Consider the following 20,054-nt stretch of genomic DNA (forward strand, 5'->3'; position numbering starts at 1 on the left):
CTTCCCCACGCTATCTACGCAACCCCCGCCCCCAACCTTACCTCCGACATACCGGAAACCACTTCCCGCAGCCAGACCGACACCCATTGTATCCCCAAAACGACCAAACTACCCCAAAACGGCTATGAAATCGGCCACTAACGGCCGAAATCGGCCGATTTTAGGGCTGAGTGGTCGGTTTCGACCCTAAACTGGACGATTTTGGCCATTAATGGTTGATTTCGTGGCCTCTTTTAGGGAATAGGTCAGGGGTTGGTAATCGATAAAATTTCTCAGGTTAGGGTTGCGGGAAGTCGAAAACGGGTCGGGGGTAGGTTTCGGTGCTTGGCATAAAGAGGGGATTCGCCGGAGGTGGGCCGGGGGCTGGGGGCGCGCTGGTTGGGTGGGGGAAAGGCTGCCTGTGGTGGTGGTGGGGTAGTTGGGCTTTTGTTTTTCTTTTTTGTTTTAGCCAACTACATTAAGAGACGTGACATTGTGGCCCCACTTAACGGATTTCATCCTAAAATCCGTTAAAGTGGTGGTAAAAAAAATTTGGAGGTTTTTGGTGGTTTTTTTTGTTATTTTTTTTTTTTTTTTTTTTTTTTTTTTTGGTGTTAAAAACCATTTTTGTGTTTTTTGGTGGTGTCAAAAATCAAAATATTGAAATTCATGAGAGAGTACTTATGTAAAGACGTCAGGGTATTCTCTGTAGTTTAAATTTGAACATCAATTCTTGAAGAGTAATTTACACTATGAACATGCTTGGATTCCCTATAATAAGGTGGGTAAGTATTGCATGTAAAAAAAATCTAATATTTTTAGAATGTATGGATTGAAGATAAAACTATAAAGAGTAATACATTTCCCTTAAAATAGGAGTAATAGTAATCCTAATCCACCTAGAAATAAATTCCCTTTTAATTGATCCTCTAGTAAAATTACCCCCTTAATGTTTCAAGAGAATCCAAGTAAGCCCTAATAAAGATAAGGGTCATCTTATACGAAGTATAATAAAGATTAGGAGGGAAATTTGCAAATTGCAGTCATTTAAAGTTCGTATTTTGCAAATTGCAGCCATTTAAAAATAAAATTGCAAATTGCAGTCCAAAAGTTCGTATAAATTGTAAATTGCAGCCCGATTCAATTGGTTTACATGTCAAAAAATCTTCGATTAAGATTTTAGGGTCCATTTTAGGTCTTAGGGAACCGAATTAATCTCGGAATTAACAAAAAAAAAATAACGTAAGTGCCTCGTTTTGCGTAACAAAAATGTATCGATTTGTGGTAAACTGTAAAAATGAGACACTTACATTATTTTTTTGCTAATTCCGAGCTCAATTCGGTTCCTTAAGTACTAAAATGGACTCTAAAACCTTTATCGAAATTTTTTTGACATGTAAACCGATGAAAAAGTTGAATTAGACTGCAATTTTCAATTTATACGAACTTTTGGCTGCTATTGTTCTTTTTTTCAATGACTGCAATTTGCAAAGTACAAACTTTAAATAACTGCAATTTACAAATTTTTCAAAAAAAAAAAATAAAAATAATAAATCCTAGTGTAATCCGGGTAGATCTTTATAAACCGACCTATTTCCGGGTAGTATAAAAATAGTAGGAAAGCGAATAAAGTATGGTATAGACGGTTTCAAAAACACAAAAAAGATTAGGATAAAATTTAGTTGGAGAAAACAATTAGGGTTTGGTGAAAGTGTGGAAATTCTGGATCAATGGAGGTCGAGCGTAGAATATACGATAAAGATAGATTTGATGATTTCTTGAAGAAATACTTCGATGATTATGATGATTACTCGGAAACGGGAAGGAAGTTTAGTTATAGGAAGGAGTTGAAGATTTTGAAGAAATTGTTCCTGAAAATAAAAATTTGTACCAAGAATCGTGAATTGCATGCCATGAATTACATTGATATTATGAAAAAGTTGAAGAATGTTGTAATTGATGTTTCTGACGCCTGCTTTATTCAAGTTGATGCCCTTGAATTGCTTTCACAATCGAAACATCACTCCACTTACTCTTCGATTATCGATTTCTTAATCAATCACTATTCTCCAATTTAATGATTTATGATTAAATTATTGTTAATGATGAATGATTTAAGGTAATCGGTGAATTTTCAGGCATTTGATGAACCAGAGAACAAATTTGGCCTTCGCCGTGAAGGTGCTATGGGGTCTGTTGATCCGGCTAATGAAGCGGAATTAGCCCTTGAAGTGATTGATTATTATAACAAGCACAAGGTTTGGTTAATCTTTTTTTAAATCATATCATATTATATCGGCTAATCGGCCTCTTTTATATTATTATTGTTATTGATTCGATCAATTTATTATTTTGTAGGGAGCAAAACTCAAATTTGTGTGTATGAAAAGGGCCAATGTTCTATTTTGCTATCTTATTCATTACTACATTACATTTACTGCCGTTGATGAAGATACTGGCTGTATCGGTACATACCAAGCAGCACTGTTAAAGCGACATTTAGTCAGCATCATCGGGTTGTTTAGAGATGCTAATGCTCATAAAACCCTCTCTCTTCTTTCAATCAATGGTACAATATGGTTTTTATTCTTTTTTCGTATTAACTTTTGGTATAAAATATTCAGTTCAGCTCAATTCAGTTAAGCTAAGTTCAGTTAATGAGAATAGGCATCCTAAGGTTGGGAAGGGTAAATAACTCATAAGTAGTTGTAACACCGTCTTTTCACAAAACTCAATGTCATTATTTTTTTTCCCTAAGTTAAGTTAGTACACGCCCCTTAAAATAGGTGTAATAGTTATCCACTTATCCTAATCCAGCTAGGGTAACTTTTCCGTAATGAAAAATTATCCAACTACCTTCTCTTTCCTCAAATCATTCCATTTCACTCTTCCCTGCCTTGTTCTTCCTCCACCACTATCCCTAAAATAATGCCAATCTTGAGGAAATGAAATAATTATCCCTTTAATTGATCCTTGAGTAAAAATCACCTCATAAAATTACCCCCTTAATTGTTGAAGAGAATCCTAGCAAGCCCTGATAAGGATAAGGGTTATCATATACTCACATGTTATACGGACTAATGCTGTAATTAAAATGTTAATCTTAAATTTAAATTACGACTTTATTTAAAAGCCACTAATATAACATGTGCCAACATTTGTTCAACATTGCACCCATCTTTAGAAATTGAGTGAATTGTGTAGCGATCATATATGTCAATATATATGAGAATAACTAAATTGTTTTTATTTGGTTAACAAGATAATACAGATTATGGAGTAAGAGATAATAGGGCATTTTTGCAGTGCCCCTTTGGTGTAAACATCCAAGCTCATTATAAACTTCTCTCATTTCTTTAAATTAATTATTAATGGCTTTTTATATAATTTGATACACCCCGGGGATAACCACTCCGATGATAAAGTTATAATGTGTTTAAGAGAAAAGAGAGAAATATATATATATATATATAGAGAGAGAGTAATAAATACTACCTTTTTTTATGGATAATCTTACCTATTTATAATGAGTTCAATTGCCAGATGGCTGCATGTCATGCAAACCACTTTTATGCCAAGTGTCGATTAATCAACGCCACGTGCTCAGTTTTAGGAGGCGCCGATATGTATGCCGTTATATGACGGTGCCGATATTGGTATTTTCACTAAAAAAACCAAACCCGTTTAGTCTATACAAGTTTGGTTATCGGCACTGTAGCAATTATCGGTATCCTAATACAGAGTATCCATATATATTTTGTTTTGAACAAAATACATATACTAGCTATAAACATACTAACTAAACATCTATATAGTTATTAGCACGATAAAAAGAACAAGCCGACCCGATTTATTCGGCCCAAAACTGAAAAAGAACGGCATGGTACTGTGCGTGTGAGCTGCGGGTTGGCCTTGCACCGCTTTTATTTGGGAGAAGCACGATAAGGCACGGCATAACAAAGCATGCTAAAATCAATGCAATTTTGGTTAGACACACAAATCTACTCGACACGATGACACGTGGGCGTGGGCCGTGTAAGAGCCAATTTTTTGAAAATTTCGGCCCGATCTGACATGGCACGAAACTCATAAGCTGAGTAATAGTTCGGATCTAACTAACCCCAAAACACGTGAGCCTGACACAAGGCATGGCCAGAGGCATCTTTGCTTGTATGTTTTTGAATGTTCATTGGTAGTAAACGTGCTTAGTTAGATGAATATTGCAAAACTAACATGGCACTAGTGGGCCATTAGGGACAACAAGCTAAGCTAGTCCACATGGTCAACAAAATATCTAGTCGTACAATTAAATTATGCAATTCATATTTTCAAAGTGCGAAACTCAACTAGAAATCCCACATACATCCAACCAAAAATGAAGAGTTGAGATCAGCTTTGAATTATCCTTTCAATTACATGTCCAAATCATAAACAACACATTATTTATGAAAATTGACAAAAAACACAAGTCATATTCACAAAGCAACACCTTCAACAAAAACAAAATAAAATAAAATAAAATCACAAACCTAAATACTTTCTAAGTTTATTTTCAAATGACACGTATTAATTTTTAACACTATTATTACAATTCTTTTGATCATCTTTTGTAATTTATATCTATACAAATAATTACATAATTATGTAAAATTTGTTAAATTTGAATATCAAATTAAAGTATATATATTTTTAATATATCAATATATATATATTTTTTTAATAACATTATCACAAATTCACAAATTTTTTTTTTTTTTTGGTGCAAACAAATTCACAATTAATAATAATGATATCCCATTACAAAAATATGATATATTGATATTAATGCTTAAAAACATGAGTTCGTTGACAAATATACTTCATATATAGATACGGAGTACTTCGATATGTCAACTAAAAAAAGAAAATACTTGGATAAATCTTTCCAATGTGAATAAGTACCATATTAATATTGACTACAATATACTTGTGACCTATGTAACAACTCTTACAATTTGGTTTTCTTTATTTGTAGAAATCGGCTTGACTTTTAAACAAAAATCAACATCAATTAGCTATATATATGGCCCAAATAAGAAACATTATCCACCACCTGTTTATCAGTTTATGCATTTTATATCTCAATAATTCCACTATTGCCACATTCATGTAATGTGACAATATGAAAATAGACCAACTTCACTATAATAATATTTGGTGGATACTTCTGGTTTTGGTATATTTCATGATTAATAATCCATAATTTCCACCAATTTACGATATTGTTGTTTTATTTTTTTTTGTCATATAAGGAATATGATTGCATGCATATTTAATTTGTATCTTCGTTTTTTGATGAATCAAAGCACTATGATTTTGTTAATAAAATTTACAAAATAGATGTATGTTTTAATAATAAAAGGAAGAAATGTGAGGAACCATTTTTTTGATAGTGGCCAACAAGATGGACAAGATCTTATCCTAGTTATACTTTAATTTATACTTGTATTACTAATACTAGTGCATGGAGATTTAAACTTAGTAATAGGGGATTTTACTCATTTTCTTATTTATATCGAGTATATATCAATTTATGTTCAACTCAGATCAAGCTTATCAATTTAACATCTTTGGTATGGTTTTTCTTAACAAACAAATTTAAACATACACTAAGTACAATATTGTTCAATCCTTCAAAGATTTCTAATAATAAAACCTCCAAAGGCTTGTACAATTGCACCATCAAGCAACACTCTACAATTGTGTGATAGCATCAAGCCACCATGAGGTCCATTATACTATTGCACTTGTTCTCTTAGTATAGCTTTGATCTCAATCGTTGAGCCCAGGCCAAGGTCCAAGATGAGGTGGCAAGACTAGTCAGCGCGACACATACAACTCTATATTGCTCGACCAGCAATTACTTTCATAGATATTACATATTTATAAGATTTTACAATAGCTGAGTTGATAGCAATCATACATGTTAGTAGTAATGTCGATCTACTACGTATAAGAATTTCATTTAACAAAATACATCATGTTAGTTTTATTTAAGTTCACGTGCAATTTAACGGGGAGCGCAACAACCAAGGTGCATATTATCATATAGAAACAAGTGAAGCGTAGCAATTCGTACTACCGGAAAAGTTTAGCTAACCGGCAGGCAATAGAGTCCGCCGATAGGCGCAAGCAAAGCGTAGCGAATCACATAGATAAGCCGCTTACGCCTAAGAAATAGGCGTAAGGGCGGGCGAAGGGGATGGATGTCTGAGAGGTTGAAAGAGTCGGTCTTGAAAACCGAAGTATTGATAGGAATACCGGGGGTTCGAATCCCTCTCCGGATGCTTAAACATAGTATTTATATTATTTATTATCCATGCATGAATACGACACATGCCCTGCGAAATAGGATTCTTAACGGAAAACTAAATAAAATTCTTATCCATGAATTGAATAGGACATTGTTTGTAATAAAAAGAAAAGGAATAAAAGTCATTTTCATGTACAAAAATATCTATGAACTAATATTGCCTATTGTTTAGGGAATAGACTATAATTCTCAATAATAATACTAAATGATTTTAATACATTGTATTTAACAAAAAATTACAAATGCACTTATAGTATCTGATCCAAAAATAAGGAAAAATTAAAGAAAATTACAATATGTAATTGATTTAAACAGTTATAAATCTTAAAAGATGATTAGATACAAAGTATAATTCAAGAATAATCACGCATTAGTTAATTTTAATCAAGAATGACTTTTTACTAGGATCATTGCTTAACATATATAGGATAATACTACAAGCTTGTGCGGTTGTGCCATAAAAATTTGGAATAGAAGTTGCCACATGACTCTCTTACATGACTACATGCATGATGCATGAATCTCCTATAAACAAAAGCACCAATGGAGGCACTTTCTCCATTGTGCTATTTGTGCCCTATCACAAATTCATAATACCATGTACTATATACATACAATAATATGCATTATGTACATACAATAAAATAATTTATATCTTCCTTAAAAAATTAAAAAAATTATATATTGTGCTGCCTTTTGCTTGGCATACGATTCAAACCTAACCTACGACTTTAGCCTGATCCAATTCATTACGCATTGTAATGTTCAAAAGACCAGCTTAGACAACGTGTTATGCTATTGCGCCATGTTTTAATTTTTTTATATCAGGACGTACCCTCTGGTCCATCCCACCTAGTGACCCAACATAACCCGATGCCATACACCACCTTAAATACTCCTCCCAAGTTAGGCACTAACCTCTTTACCATTCTACTATTTCAATTCACCACGTCTTCCACTCTTCTCTCATCTTAATACATCACAGTTGTCCTCTAACAGCCAGCCAAACTACCCTTTCTTCTCACTCCAAATTTTCTCTCCTTCTTTTCTCTCCTTCCCCAATTCCAATTTTCTCTCTCCTACATTCCCACCATTTTTCCTCCATTAATCCGCCATTTTCAGCCATGGATGACCACCTCGAAGAAGATGATAGTACCACCGACTTGCTCCCTTCAACTTCTTCATTCCCTCGAACTCCCAAAATCTTCGATCGATTCGGTTCTTCTTCTTCCTCCGACGAAGATTTCTCCCCTTCTTCTGCTTCCATCAATCACCAAAACCCTAATTCCACTTCCTCCAATGGCGTCGTCAAAACCGCTAGTAAAAAGCTCGATTACATGATTCAATTTCTCGATCGCAAGCTCTCTAAGGTTAACAGTAACAGTTCCATCAATGGCGGTGTTGTTGTCGCCGGTAGTAATTTGCCGTTGCCGGAGTTTGTTGGTTCCGGCGGTGGTGCCGGGATTTTCCGGTTGCCGATTAGGTCGGCGGTTCGACCGGACCGACCACCGTGTGTTGAGATTAGACCGCATCCGAGGAGAGAGACTCAAGTAGGGCGTGGATTGAGGACGATTGTGTGTACTGATAAGCAATTATGGAGTGGAGGAGAGAGTAGAGTGAGGTGTTGGGAGTTTTCTGATATTTTTTTGTCTCATGATGATGATGATGGTGGTGGTGGTGTTTGTGAGTGTGAAGCTGGCTGTTGTGAGTGTACCGGCGAGACGAGGCCGGGGGATGAGATGACTGCGAGGTTTCGGGAGTCGGCCGAGGTGGCGTCGGAGGTGGTGTGTATGGTAGGGGATGAGGGGCAGAGAGTGGTGTGGAGTGGACATAAGGATGGAAGGATTTGTGGGTGGAAAATGGATGATGGTAGAAAGAATGGATTTAAGGAGTGTTTGTCATGGCAAGCTCATAGAGGGCCTGTGCTTTCCATGGTTATGACATCATATGGTGAGTTGGGGTTTGATAATTTGATGTTTATTAGTATAATTATACTAGTATATGTTTGTGTTTGTTTTTGTTTGATGGATAGTTTTGTGTATTGAGTTTGTTTAGTGTCTTGAACTTAGTTGACTTGAGATGGATTGATTGATTGTATATGTATGTCCTCCGTTCTTTTATAATCGCAATGTGTTTATGTTAAGTTGATTGATTGTTTTGCTTCTCATTATAATTCCGTCATCATCCATGGACATTGATCAAGAAAAATGCCTAATAGGACTCTGAAACAAAATAGTGTTAGTAGAATTTGTTCAGTGACCATCTGAGCGAACTCTGTATCCATAAATCTGAATTGTAAATTGGCTTTCCATCAAAACTGGGTTGGAGAATGATTATAGTTACTCCGTAATAATATGGTTTATGGACTATATGAATAGTTGTTTATTAAGAAGAAAATGAGGTGCTAGCTGACGTTTTATATGAATAATTTTGAGCAACTTAATCTTAAATTAATTTATATGATCCAACTAAATTGTAGAGAATTTTGTTAACTAATATAAAGTTTATAATAGCTCAAGTGGTTAGAGCTTATCTTCTCTTCTGGTTTTAGGAGATCCTAGAATCGATTCTCATCACTCGCCTATGTGGCTATCTAAACACCAATTTGATTAACAAGAGTTGACTCGAGTGGTAAGCAACTTGATGTCACTTAAGGGAGGTTTCGAGTTCGAGCCTCACCGAATGCAAAAAAGTGAAAAACTCTTGTTGGGAGACTCACCCACCTTAAGTCAGGTGTGCAACCTGGGTCCGATCCGTATGTAGTCGGAGCTAAGGTGAACCGGGTGGGGCAAACTGAAAAAAAAAAAAAAAAGTTAATAATAAAATAATTAATGCTGCATTAGCTTTTTATGTGGAGAAGGAGAAGTGATCTCTGTTGAGTCTGTTCTCATATTGATCATGCAGGGCGCAGGCTTCCATGACTGTATCCTAAGTGACACTGCAAAAATAACTACCTTTTTCTTTTTCTCAGACCTGAATCATCCATTTTATTTCAAGTATTTATTGTTTCTTTACTGGCGGTCTGGTGTTATCCCCTGTCCTTACTCTGCATATTGGTTAATTACCTTTTCATATTTATTATCTGACCTTATTTTCAGGTGATCTCTGGTCTGGTTCTGAGAATGGCATTATTAGGATCTGGCCATGGGAAGCTATTGTGAAGGCCCTTTCCCTAAAAGCCGAGGAAAGACACATGGCTATCTTGGAGGCTGAGAGATCTTATGTTGATCTGAAGAGCCAAGTCACTTTAAATGGTGTATGCTACATGTTTGTGTCAGATGTGAAGTATTTGGTATCTGATCATTCCACAGCGAAGGTTTGGAGTGCTGGAGTTTTCTCATTTGCATTATGGTATGTCGTCCCCCTGGATGTTGTGTTTTTTTTTGTTTTTTTGTTTTTTTGTTTTTTTGTTTTTTTTTTTTTTTTTTTTTTTTTTTTTTTTTTTTTTGTAAAGCCTTGTAAACATTCATGGAAAGAACACCAAAACCTAATCTCAAATTGTATCAGCAGACTTCAGCATATTTCCTTCCGTTACACCTTCGTATTAGACCAGTTTTTTCAACTATCGACTAACTTGTTTCATATTCTCTTCACCTAAATCCCGTGTCAAATATTGGACAAGGACACATTACATTTCATATAAACCCAAAAAATTGCACATTTTATCATAAGGTGTCAATCTGATGGAAAAATGCCCATATCCAACACTAGTATGGAGAAGTTAACCTGAGGTAACGTAGAGTTGTAGAGTAGAAGTTATATGGCATTCGTACTAAAATGACACTGCTGTTATTCCAATCGCATTGCAAGCATGTATTGTGATTCATATTGCAAAATTTGGTTGTTCAAGTTTGTTGCATTGCATAATAATTAGGCTTTGTATTTCCTTTCTTGAATCTGAACAGGGATGCCCGTACCCGAGAGTTATTGAAAGTCTTCAATACTGATGGCCAGGTGGAGAGCTGGCTGGACAATGCTTCATTGCAAGATTTGACAACGGAAGATGAGATGAAGATGAGATATGTAGCTGCTTTAAAGAAGGAAAAGCCTCAAGGTTCATTTGGTTTCTTGCAGCGCTCACGTAATGCCATTCTTGGAGCTGCTGATGCTGTTCGTCGAGCTGCAGTCAAGGGGGCGGTGGGAGATGATAACCGGCGAACTGAAGCAATGATTGTTACAATAGATGGAATGATTTGGTCCGGGTGCAGTAGTGGCCTTCTTGTGCAGTGGGATGGAAATGGCAATCGTCTCCAGGAGTTCCAGTATCATCCTTTTGGTGTTCTGTGTCTTTGTACATATGGGTCCAAGATTTGGGTTGGTTATTCAAGTGGGCTTGTGCAGGTGGTAGATCTTGATGGGAATCTGCTTGGGAGCTGGGTTGCTCATAGTAGTCCTATTATCAAATCGGGTGTTGGGTCTGCTTATATTTTTACTTTAGCGGGCCATGGTGGCATAAGAGGATGGAACATAACATCTCCAGGGCCTATTGACAACCTGATTCGTGCAGAATTAAGTGGCAAAGAATTTCTTTATACAAGGCTGGAGAATTTGAAGGTTTTGGCTGGAACTTGGAATGTTGCACAAGGAAGGGCATCTTATGATTCACTCATTTCTTGGCTTGGCTCTGCATCATCTGAAACTGATGTTGTTGTTGTTGGCTTCCAAGAACTAGAAATGGGTGCTGGTGTTCTCGCAATGTCTGCTGCAAAAGAAACCGTAATACCTTGTACCTTAACTCACTTGCCTCATCTCTGTTTGTTTCACCTATTGAAACCAATTATATTGTGATACATGAACACTTTGCTAGTCTAATATGCGTGGCATGTGCGTGTGTGTTTTCCTCTCATACATGAACTTTTTGTTGAAGTGGCTACATTCGATCTTTTAGGATTGACAATCTTCCTTTACTGTAGGTTGGTTTGGAGGGTAGTGCTGTTGGGCAATGGTGGCTTGACACAATAGGGAATCTTTTGGATGAAGGTTCCACTTTTGAGCGTGTTGGTTCACGGCAGCTGGCAGGTTTGCTCATTGCTGTTTGGTGAGTACTCTTACAGCAAATGAACAACAGATTTTGATATTAAAATATATATTGTTGCTGGCTTATTAAATGTTAAATTATTTTTTAAGTTATCGATTCTGTATATGAAGGTAAGGGGAGGAATAAGTTTTTGGTGGGATTGCTTTTAATTATGTTTTTCAAACCTCTTGATGATTTTTTATGGATGCTGTTTCTCAGTTCTGGCATCTTGGTATAGTTGATCCCAAGTCAGAAGGGTGAGCAAACAAATGAAAGCTTCTGTGGCAGTCTGATCCCTTGAAAAAAATAAATAAAAAAAGAAAAAAAAAGAGGCTTAATGTGGAAATTGTAATCATCATTTACTATTTTACTGATATGCTATAGACTTATAGTTACTAGTTTTGCTTCTCTAGTCGTGACACAATTATTGTTGAAAAATTTATGTGCATGCTCCTATTTTCTTCTTTAGCCAATGTGGAGTTCTTTTGATTGTGTGATAGTAGAAAATTCATGTTGCATTTTGGAAACCTCGCTAATAGGTTTTATAGCATCAACTAATAATTGCTGCCTGGGGCCTCTGAGTTAATGGTTCTAATTATGAGTTTGTGACTCTTCCACAACTTTTTTCAGGCACATGAATCACTCATTGCTATGAGTCTATGACCTAGGCATTAAGGATTCTGCAATTCATGATTTATTATAGCTTTTTAATCCTAATTTTATTTCAGTTGGTTTTGTGGTCTCCATTGGGCCCATGCCTGTATTTTATGACTGCAGAATTTCTAATTTTTTTTTATATGCGAATCCTTCCAGTAAACCTTTTTTCCTGCTTATTATGTTGACAAGTTATATTGTATATGCTTAAGGGTGAGAAAGAACCTTGAAGCTCATGTTGGGGATGTTGATGCCGCTGCTGTACCATGTGGCTTTGGACGTGCAATTGGTAATAAGGTATGCCTTCAATTATTGGCAACAAGCCAGAAAATGCCACTTATTAGCTTGCTATAATTCTTGTATAATGTATTCTATCGTAATTGAAAATGACAAAAATGCACTCTGTAAACAATATACAACAATCAACCTTCTATGGGATCCTGCCTGGGTATTGACCCAATTTCTATTTTACACTATTACATAAAAGTATTGTGCTTATTATTCTATAAAGATTCAACTCTTAAGCACAAAAGAAGCCCAATGTTCTTTATATATCATTTTTGATGCCTGATCTGTACTTAGGGTTTTGTTTCAGGGGGCAGTTGCATTACGAATGAGAATCTATGAACGAACAATGTGTTTTGTCAACTGTCACTTTGCTGCACATTTGGAAGCAGTCAACCGTAGAAATGCTGACTTTGATCATGTGTATCGATCAATGGTCTTCAATCGGCCGTCTAATAACAATGGCGCTGCCGGTATTATGCCATATCTTCTATTGTCTTGCTCGGTTGCCTGCTTCATATATTTTTCATGCTTTGTTTATCGTTCTGGCTTGTCATTGGCCCTTTGTCTTGCAGTTGGCGTCTCATCTACCGTTCAAATGCTTCGCAGCACTAGTGTAAGTAAATACTGCCGTGAATCTGCTATGTGGATGCCTGGTTTGTTTATCAATATGCAGGGTGTTAAAATGCTCCCACAACTTTGGGTGTTTCTTTTTACAGGGTGTGGGATATCGCTCAGTTGAAGTAATGCCTGATTTATCAGAAGCAGACTTGGTCATTTTTCTTGGAGATTTTAATTATCGCCTTGATGGTATATCTTATGATGAGGCCAGAGATTTTATCTCTCAAAGATGCTTTGACTGGCTCAGAGAGAGGGATCAACTTCGAGCAGAGATGGAGGCTGGAAGAGTATTTCAAGGCATGCGTGAAGCCATTGTTAGGTTTCCTCCAACATATAAGTTTGAAAGGCATCAGCCTGGTTTAGCAGGTATTGCTTGCAATTGCATTTTTTTATGTTGTTTATTTCATTATTCTTTTTTTTTAGACAGATTTATTTCATTTTTCAATTGTTCTACTTCTCAAAAATTGTAGCTGTTATGGCTTGTTAAGCTCAAGTATTTATTGAATGTTTTGCTTTGTTTTCTTTCTCCTGTTTATGATTAATTTAGCTTTTATTATCAGTAACAATTTAAAGTGTAGAATAGCACAATAGATTTTGTGTAAAAAGTTAGTCCGTATCACTACTCGTTCTAAATTGATGCCTGGTAGGGGAGTAGCTCCCACTTACTAGGAGTATTATTGTTATTTTCGGGTTTTTTTAATACTTCCTCCGTTCTTTTAATATTACACTACTTGCCTTCTAAAAAAGTATCACAAATATTGCACATTTCCATTTTAGCCTTTTAGGACAAAAAATATATCTGTTCACACTGCAAATAAATACCTAACATACCCTTACTTTTCACACTTATTCTTTATTTTGTGTTTACGTCACATGGACAATTTTATATTTAACCTTTCTCTCTTTTCCTATCTCCCTCTATCAAAATTATTGTGTCCAACCTATATGGTGTAATAATTAAAAAACGGAGGAAGTGAAGTGGATGGGGGATTGCTGACAGAAGATAAAAAGTAGAAAAAACTGAACAAATTTGACTGGAAGAGAGATAGAGAGAGAGAGAGAGAGAGAGAGAGAGAGAAATGTAAACTTTAGGGGGTGTCTGGCTTTATTGTTGGAATGGATTTCATACTTCATTAATAGAATGGATTGTGAATGTTAGGGGGTGAGGTGGGTTATGGGAGTTAGAACCCCTTGGGTACGAGATACCATTACTAAAAAACTCAACTAAACAAAAAACTAGGTGGAATGGATTCCAACTCCATCCCAACCCATTCCCAATAATCCAACCAAACGACTCCTAGCACCGTTGCAGTACTTGTTCCCTCGTTGGTGCTTTTAAACTGCACGTTGGTATATGCCATTTGCATAATTTAAGTTAGGTGGTGTACGTGTACATGCTGTTCTTGTCCTTTTATCAAATTATTTCTTTGTCTGTCAGTTGAATGTTAAGTTTTTGTTATTTTATGGTTTAGGCTATGATGCTGGTGAAAAGAAGCGTATTCCTGCTTGGTGTGACAGGATCTTATATCGGGATAGCCGCACTACCTCAGCTTCAGAGTGTAGTCTTGACTGTCCAGTTGTCTGCTCGGTTTTAGAGTAAGTTTCCACATTTACATTTTATAGATGTCTTTGTGGAGGTTTATTTGTCTTCACACTTTCGTATGTTTTTTCTTTATATTCTAACTACTTCAATTGTTAGGTATGAGGCTTGCATGGATGTGACTGACAGTGATCACAAGCCTGTACGCTGCAAATTTAATTTGGATATTGCTCGCGTTGATGAATCAGTGAGGAGACAAGAGTACTGTGAAATTATTGAATCAAACTCAAAAGTCCGCTCTCTACTTCAAGAACTATGCAGAGTTCCTGAAATTATTGTCAGTACAAACAACATAATTTTTCAAGATGATGGCACTTCACTTTTGCGGATTACAAATAAAAGTACAGTTGATAAAGCTATGTTTACAATAGTATGTCTTGGGGAGTCTATCATCAACAATGATGGAGTAGCATCTAATCACAGTCCAAGAGGTGCTTTTGGCTTCCCTCGCTGGCTTCAGGTACTTCATCTTTGTTATCTTAGCATATCCATCATTTTATCTGTTTTTTGTGACTAGTAATTGACAGTACTACATGTAAATGAATTGAGGAATCGTTGGTCTATCTATACTTAATGGGTTTATGAACTCCGAAGCAAATTATGCATCTGATGGTACTCTGTAGTCTTTTGCATTATTTACTGGAATTAGTGACTTGCAAAGATTGAGAGGGTGCTCCTGCAGTCTATTTGGAACTCAATAATCCTGGGGTGGGGAGTGGGAGAGAACCCTGATCCAGGCACTAGTTTCTGACTCATACCTTGACAAGTGATCCACCTTTTGTCCATTTTTGGCTGATGGCAGTCTGTTGGATTCCAGGTGATGGATGGCCTAGCTATGATAATTTGAGATCTACTAGTCCACCTCAAAATAATCAGCCACGTTTGACTTGATGGTCAAATCTCATTAACTTGAACCATTAAGTTGTCAAAATATGTACTGAACTGTAATGTTAGGAACATCATGAAGCTCCTATCCCGCTTTCTATGCTAGCAATGTTAGAGACCTTCGTTTACAGAGACATCCTTTTGATAGGAAAATAGAAGTGTGTTTGGATTAAGAAAGGGGAGGGAGGGGAAGGGGAGGGAAGAATGATGATTTTTCCTTCCAAATCTCTCCATTGTTGGAGATAACAATTTCTCACAATTTAATCCCTGAATCCCTGCATTCTCTCCACTCCAATCCCCTTCCATCCTCATTTGGTATCCAAATGAAAGAAAATGAATGATACTTCAATCCTTCATTTCCTTCAATTGAAACACACTGATCTTTGTTTATAGAGACATTCTAGTGATAGGGAAAGAGATGAGCTCACTGATGTTTGAGGTTGTCACCTCGATTATCGGACGTAGAATATTATAGGAAGTGTCTGTGGGATACAACACTGGCACCAATTTCTTGCAAGTCTTTATTGGTCAGCCTCTTTATATGTCAGTAAGATAACCCCCCCCCCCCTTCCTGGTCCATAGATTTGTCGGAAGGCCAAAGTTCCTCTTAAGGTGAGAGCATTTTGGTGGACCTTGGGGTTGTGCTTATACCGGGACCTGCTCACACGTCTTGTTTCACTGTAAGTTGACTAGCAATATTTGGATGATTTTTTCTGTGGATAGAGAGTATCTAGTTATCCCACATACTGTTTTGGATCTGTTGTAAGTCTGTTTTGTGGGCTTTGGAAGGGCAAAGGAGAAGATATGTTGAACTGCTTTGATGGAAATTTTGTGGTGTTTGTAGTTCAAATGTATTAAGTGAATCTCAAAGGAAATTACTTTGATTCCTGATTTGTTGTGGGATAGTATAACATAAATTGTACATATTCTTTGTGGACTAAGGCAGCTGGGAATTTAAGAATGGCTGTGTGGGGGATATTCTATGGAATTGAGCTAACATATAATCTTTTTTTGTTGTCATGATTCATGAGGACAACTTGTCCTCTGTTACTGCACTCACTGTATTTGTTCATTAAAATATTTTTCTTAATGTAACTTCAGCTCCTTTTTATTTATTTACTTATTTATATATTAATTTTATACATTTTGTGTTCTTACCTATTGATATATAGTGTTAGAGAATATATGAGCCTTACATAATCCTTTTCTTCTTTGCAATGGAGGGAGAACGTGGTGCTGACTACTTGTCTCTCTTTATTGTCAGACACAATTTTGATATGGGCTGTGCCATTTGCGTTAGATTCGTTGTGCAGTTGGTAATATGTTAAGGAAGAGCGCTATATTTGTAGTTTTTATGAGATATATTTTCTATCCCTAGAAAGCCAAGCTTTTAAAGCAAGTGTTTAAGTGACAAGAAATGAATTAGCAGGGTGTTGGTAGCTCCCTAAGACAATAGATATCTAGCTTATTATACCCATTGTATAACCCTCAATATATGTCTAACTTATTGAACTCATTGTCACACCTACCAAAGTGAGGCAGGAGTAAGATTCAAGCTGTGTGCGTCCTTGCCTTTTCATGGAATCTATATATTTTTTTCCTGTAGATTCTTGTGATCATCATATGTTCAATGGGCATTTTCACCTTTTCAGTAGAATTTCTTAGCTAGTTTGAAATTGAGCATTAAAGGCTTGATTATCTTTCTTTGACTTTTGTAGCAATACTTTTATTTCCTTTAGTTCCTCTGTTTGATCCTTTAATTATCAAAGTGATGTGATAATTAAAAGAACCTTTTTTTTTTCTATTTCTGTTTGGACGATAGCCTCTTCCATTATAAATTTTTCTACATCTTCCCTTGCTTTTTGTTTCTTTTATTAGAATATTAATTATAGACCTTGTGGTCTATCTTCAATCATGGAACATAAGATAAAAGAAGAGAAAGTGGAGTTGCTTTTTTTATCAAAACAAATTAATAGATTAACTAGTATAACAATTGGTTTTGATGGCTGCACCTGAATTTTTAACTGAGTACTTCATAAAAGGAAAACACAGAGCAGTTTTTTTTTTTTTTTTTTTTTTTTTTTTTTTTTTTTTTTTTTTTTTTTTTGTGTGTGTGTGTGTGTGTTATATCACTACTATATCTTGGAGTGTAAATTGAGGGTACATGATTTTTCTTCAGGTAACTCCGGCAAAAGGTGTGATCGAACCTGATCGTACACTGGAGGTCGAAGTTAATCATGAGGAGTTCCAAACCCTAGAAGAGTTTGTTGATGGCGTTCCCCAGAATAGTTGGTGTGAAGATGCCAGGGACAAGGAAGTCATTATGGTCGTAAGGGTTCATGGAAGTTGCTGCACTGAGATTGGTAACCACCGCATACGTGTTCGTTACTGCTGCTTAGCCAAGGGGAAAAGATCCATGGCTAAAACGAGGAACGAGAATAAAGTCCAGTCGAATCTCCTGCAGAGGTCAAACATCCAAAACCTCAACACTTCACTTGACGTTTTTGACAAACTGCGTAAGCTTCGCTCTCCTTAACACTGGTCATTAAAAAATTTCTTTGTGACTGTCACTTTTCACTTCACCTCCGGAAAGTGCTTGTACTGAGGATTATCAATCTTTCCAGGCAACTGTGAGGTTAAGTGCATGTAACTATGTAAGTGTACTTTTGTTGCTGTGCCTAACTGGTCGTTTTGCTGAGTTTTAGGCAAACCATAATCATCATTGTAAATAGAACCTCTAAATGGTGCTGATTTGCATTACATTCATTTGCTATCACTGTAGAGTTGATTTATAAAAAATTTCTGCGTCAACGCAGAAATTTGTTGTATGTGTACAGAAGGCATGTATAGAGTTGAATGTCTCAACCCCTTAAGGAAATATAGGGGTGGAATGTGCTCATTTAAGAATTTTGAAATTGAGAAGTTGAATTCATTAAAACCCATGTATACAGTGGGAGCGTGGGACTTTTTTTTTTCCTTCTATCACTCATTTTATGATTTTTTTTTTTAAAATTTTATTTTCTGTGGTTTTGTGTGTTTTTATTCACTTTGTTCCATAGATATTGCAATTGTTTAGTGTTTTTGACTTTTCTACAGTTCACATATTCCTTTTGAGTTTTGACCATAAATTGTGATTTATAGAACAGACTAGTGTTTGACCCGGGCAATGCATCGGAGAGCTTGAAAGACTTATTAGTTTGTTGTTTTTTTATTTGTCATTAAATCATAATACCATGACAACAATAAAATAATATGCATGTATTTATTTATTTTTGTAGATTTAATAAACATGAATTATTTGTAATTAAGATGGTAATAAAGTTTGTCTTTATTAAAGGAGGTCTAGATGTCTAGTGTTTAAACCTCTTTACATGCATTTTTGATTAATTATGACATGAAACGCAATTCTATTGTGAGAATAGATAACGTGGCACATTTTTGGCTCACTTCAACTCTTGACATTCTATTAAAATGGTGATTTTAAATTATAAATTTCATATGTTGAAATTTATAATAAAAAAATAAAATAAAAATAAGAATACTCCATTTGAAATTCCATGGAGTATCAAACAAAAAATGCTAATGGATAATCAACCAATAAAGTAAATATCTACACACTATTTAAGTAATACTCCTATTTAAGTAATGATTTAAGAGTACAATCAACACATAATCATTGAGAACTTAGGATAAAAGCTAAAAATATATTGCATTAGTTGAGGAAATAAGAAGGAATATACACAATGCATTGTATTGGGAAATATTATGACTAAAATCCGAGCTAGTTTATAAATAGTGATTTGTGACCGTGAACTCTTAGGGCATGTTCTCATTGGCTGAGCCGAGCTGAGCTGAATTGAATATTTTATAAGAGAAGGAAATTAGGAACTGAGCTGAACTGAACTGACCTGAATTTCAACGTATGAGAACAGACCCTTAATATATCAGTAAGAGCGTATACAGTTAATTAGTTGTTGCAATAGCCGGTAGCTATGGCAGTATATTGGTTGCTGCATGTAGTACGGAATATTATTTAGAAGTAATAAGTATATGTTTAGCTAGTTGTTTTTGTAGCAATAATGACTTGTTCAGTTGTAATGCATATTCAACTAACCCAGCTTTAATTAACTGCCTTTTAATTAACTTAAATAACATTTATTCATATTATGTACTAGAATGCATTTAATCATATAGTACAACATTGATCCTATTACAGCTTTCACAGTCCTTAATCCAGAAATTAATCCATGTACAAATGAAGCAATTCACAATTAATTGATTAATTTTATGTTTTCGCCATTCGCGGCTAAAAATTAAAACAAATCAATCAAAGTTGAAAATGAGGTTTTTTTTAATGCTTTGAGTAGAAAACTGAAAGTGCAAATAGTTCAAATGAAGTCATATCTGCCTTCATTTTTTGCGTTGCTTTGAAAAATGAAAGTCTAAAGTCTTTTTTGCCTTTTATTCTGGTGTGCTGAATCTTTTACTTAATCTTCATTCATATATCCTGGAGTACCAGACTAGCAATATGTACGGTATTTCTATACAAATTTATTGCTTTGCTTCAACCTGTGGTTTTCTATAACAAGAATAATAAGCTAATTTATGATTATGTAGATTTTCATATTATTGTAACTCGATCTCATATCATACATTACCTT

General features: G+C 35.5%; 1 protein-coding gene and 1 long non-coding RNA gene across 3 annotated transcripts; both read left to right on the forward strand.

Annotated features, from left to right (window-relative positions):
• The first annotated feature begins 1,383 nt into the window (after positions 1-1,383).
• LOC110701507 lies at positions 1,384-2,574 on the forward strand. The gene is made up of 2 exons (XR_002507355.1): positions 1,384-2,237; positions 2,338-2,574. It is a non-coding gene; the product is annotated as an uncharacterized LOC110701507 (long non-coding RNA).
• Positions 2,575-7,250: 4,676 nt separating this feature from the next.
• Positions 7,251-18,369, forward strand: LOC110701036 (type II inositol polyphosphate 5-phosphatase 15-like). 2 transcript variants are annotated; one of them, XM_021878621.1, is made up of 11 exons: positions 7,252-8,281; positions 9,430-9,682; positions 10,237-11,047; positions 11,245-11,369; positions 12,215-12,299; positions 12,598-12,760; positions 12,863-12,903; positions 13,007-13,274; positions 14,381-14,504; positions 14,608-14,968; positions 17,573-18,369. In XM_021878621.1, the coding sequence occupies exons 1-11, from the start codon at positions 7,456-7,458 to the stop codon at positions 17,927-17,929; spliced, it is 3,414 nt and encodes a 1,137-aa protein (XP_021734313.1). In that variant the 5' UTR covers positions 7,252-7,455; the 3' UTR covers positions 17,930-18,369. The 2 variants fall into 2 exon arrangements, with proteins under 2 accessions (XP_021734312.1, XP_021734313.1); XM_021878620.1 differs by having other exon boundaries at positions 7,251-8,281; positions 12,598-12,903.
• The last annotated feature ends 1,685 nt before the right edge of the window (positions 18,370-20,054 follow it).

The sequence above is a fragment of the Chenopodium quinoa genome, unplaced genomic scaffold (assembly GCF_001683475.1).
Source record: "Chenopodium quinoa cultivar QQ74 unplaced genomic scaffold, ASM168347v1, whole genome shotgun sequence".
NCBI classification, from domain to species: Eukaryota; Viridiplantae; Streptophyta; class Magnoliopsida; order Caryophyllales; family Amaranthaceae; genus Chenopodium; species Chenopodium quinoa.

What these genes read in the sequence shown, in the direction of transcription:
- LOC110701036 (XM_021878620.1), top strand. Translation starts at nt 7,456, where the DNA reads ATGGATGACCACCTCGAAGAAGATGATAGTACCACCGACTTGCTCCCT. An exon ending in GGTTTGCTCATTGCTGTTTG is followed by an intron (nt 11,370 to 12,214) that starts GTGAGTACTCTT and finishes TATATGCTTAAG; the next exon opens with GGTGAGAAAGAACCTTGAAG. An exon ending in GCATCAGCCTGGTTTAGCAG is followed by an intron (nt 13,275 to 14,380) that starts GTATTGCTTGCA and finishes TTTATGGTTTAG; the next exon opens with GCTATGATGCTGGTGAAAAG.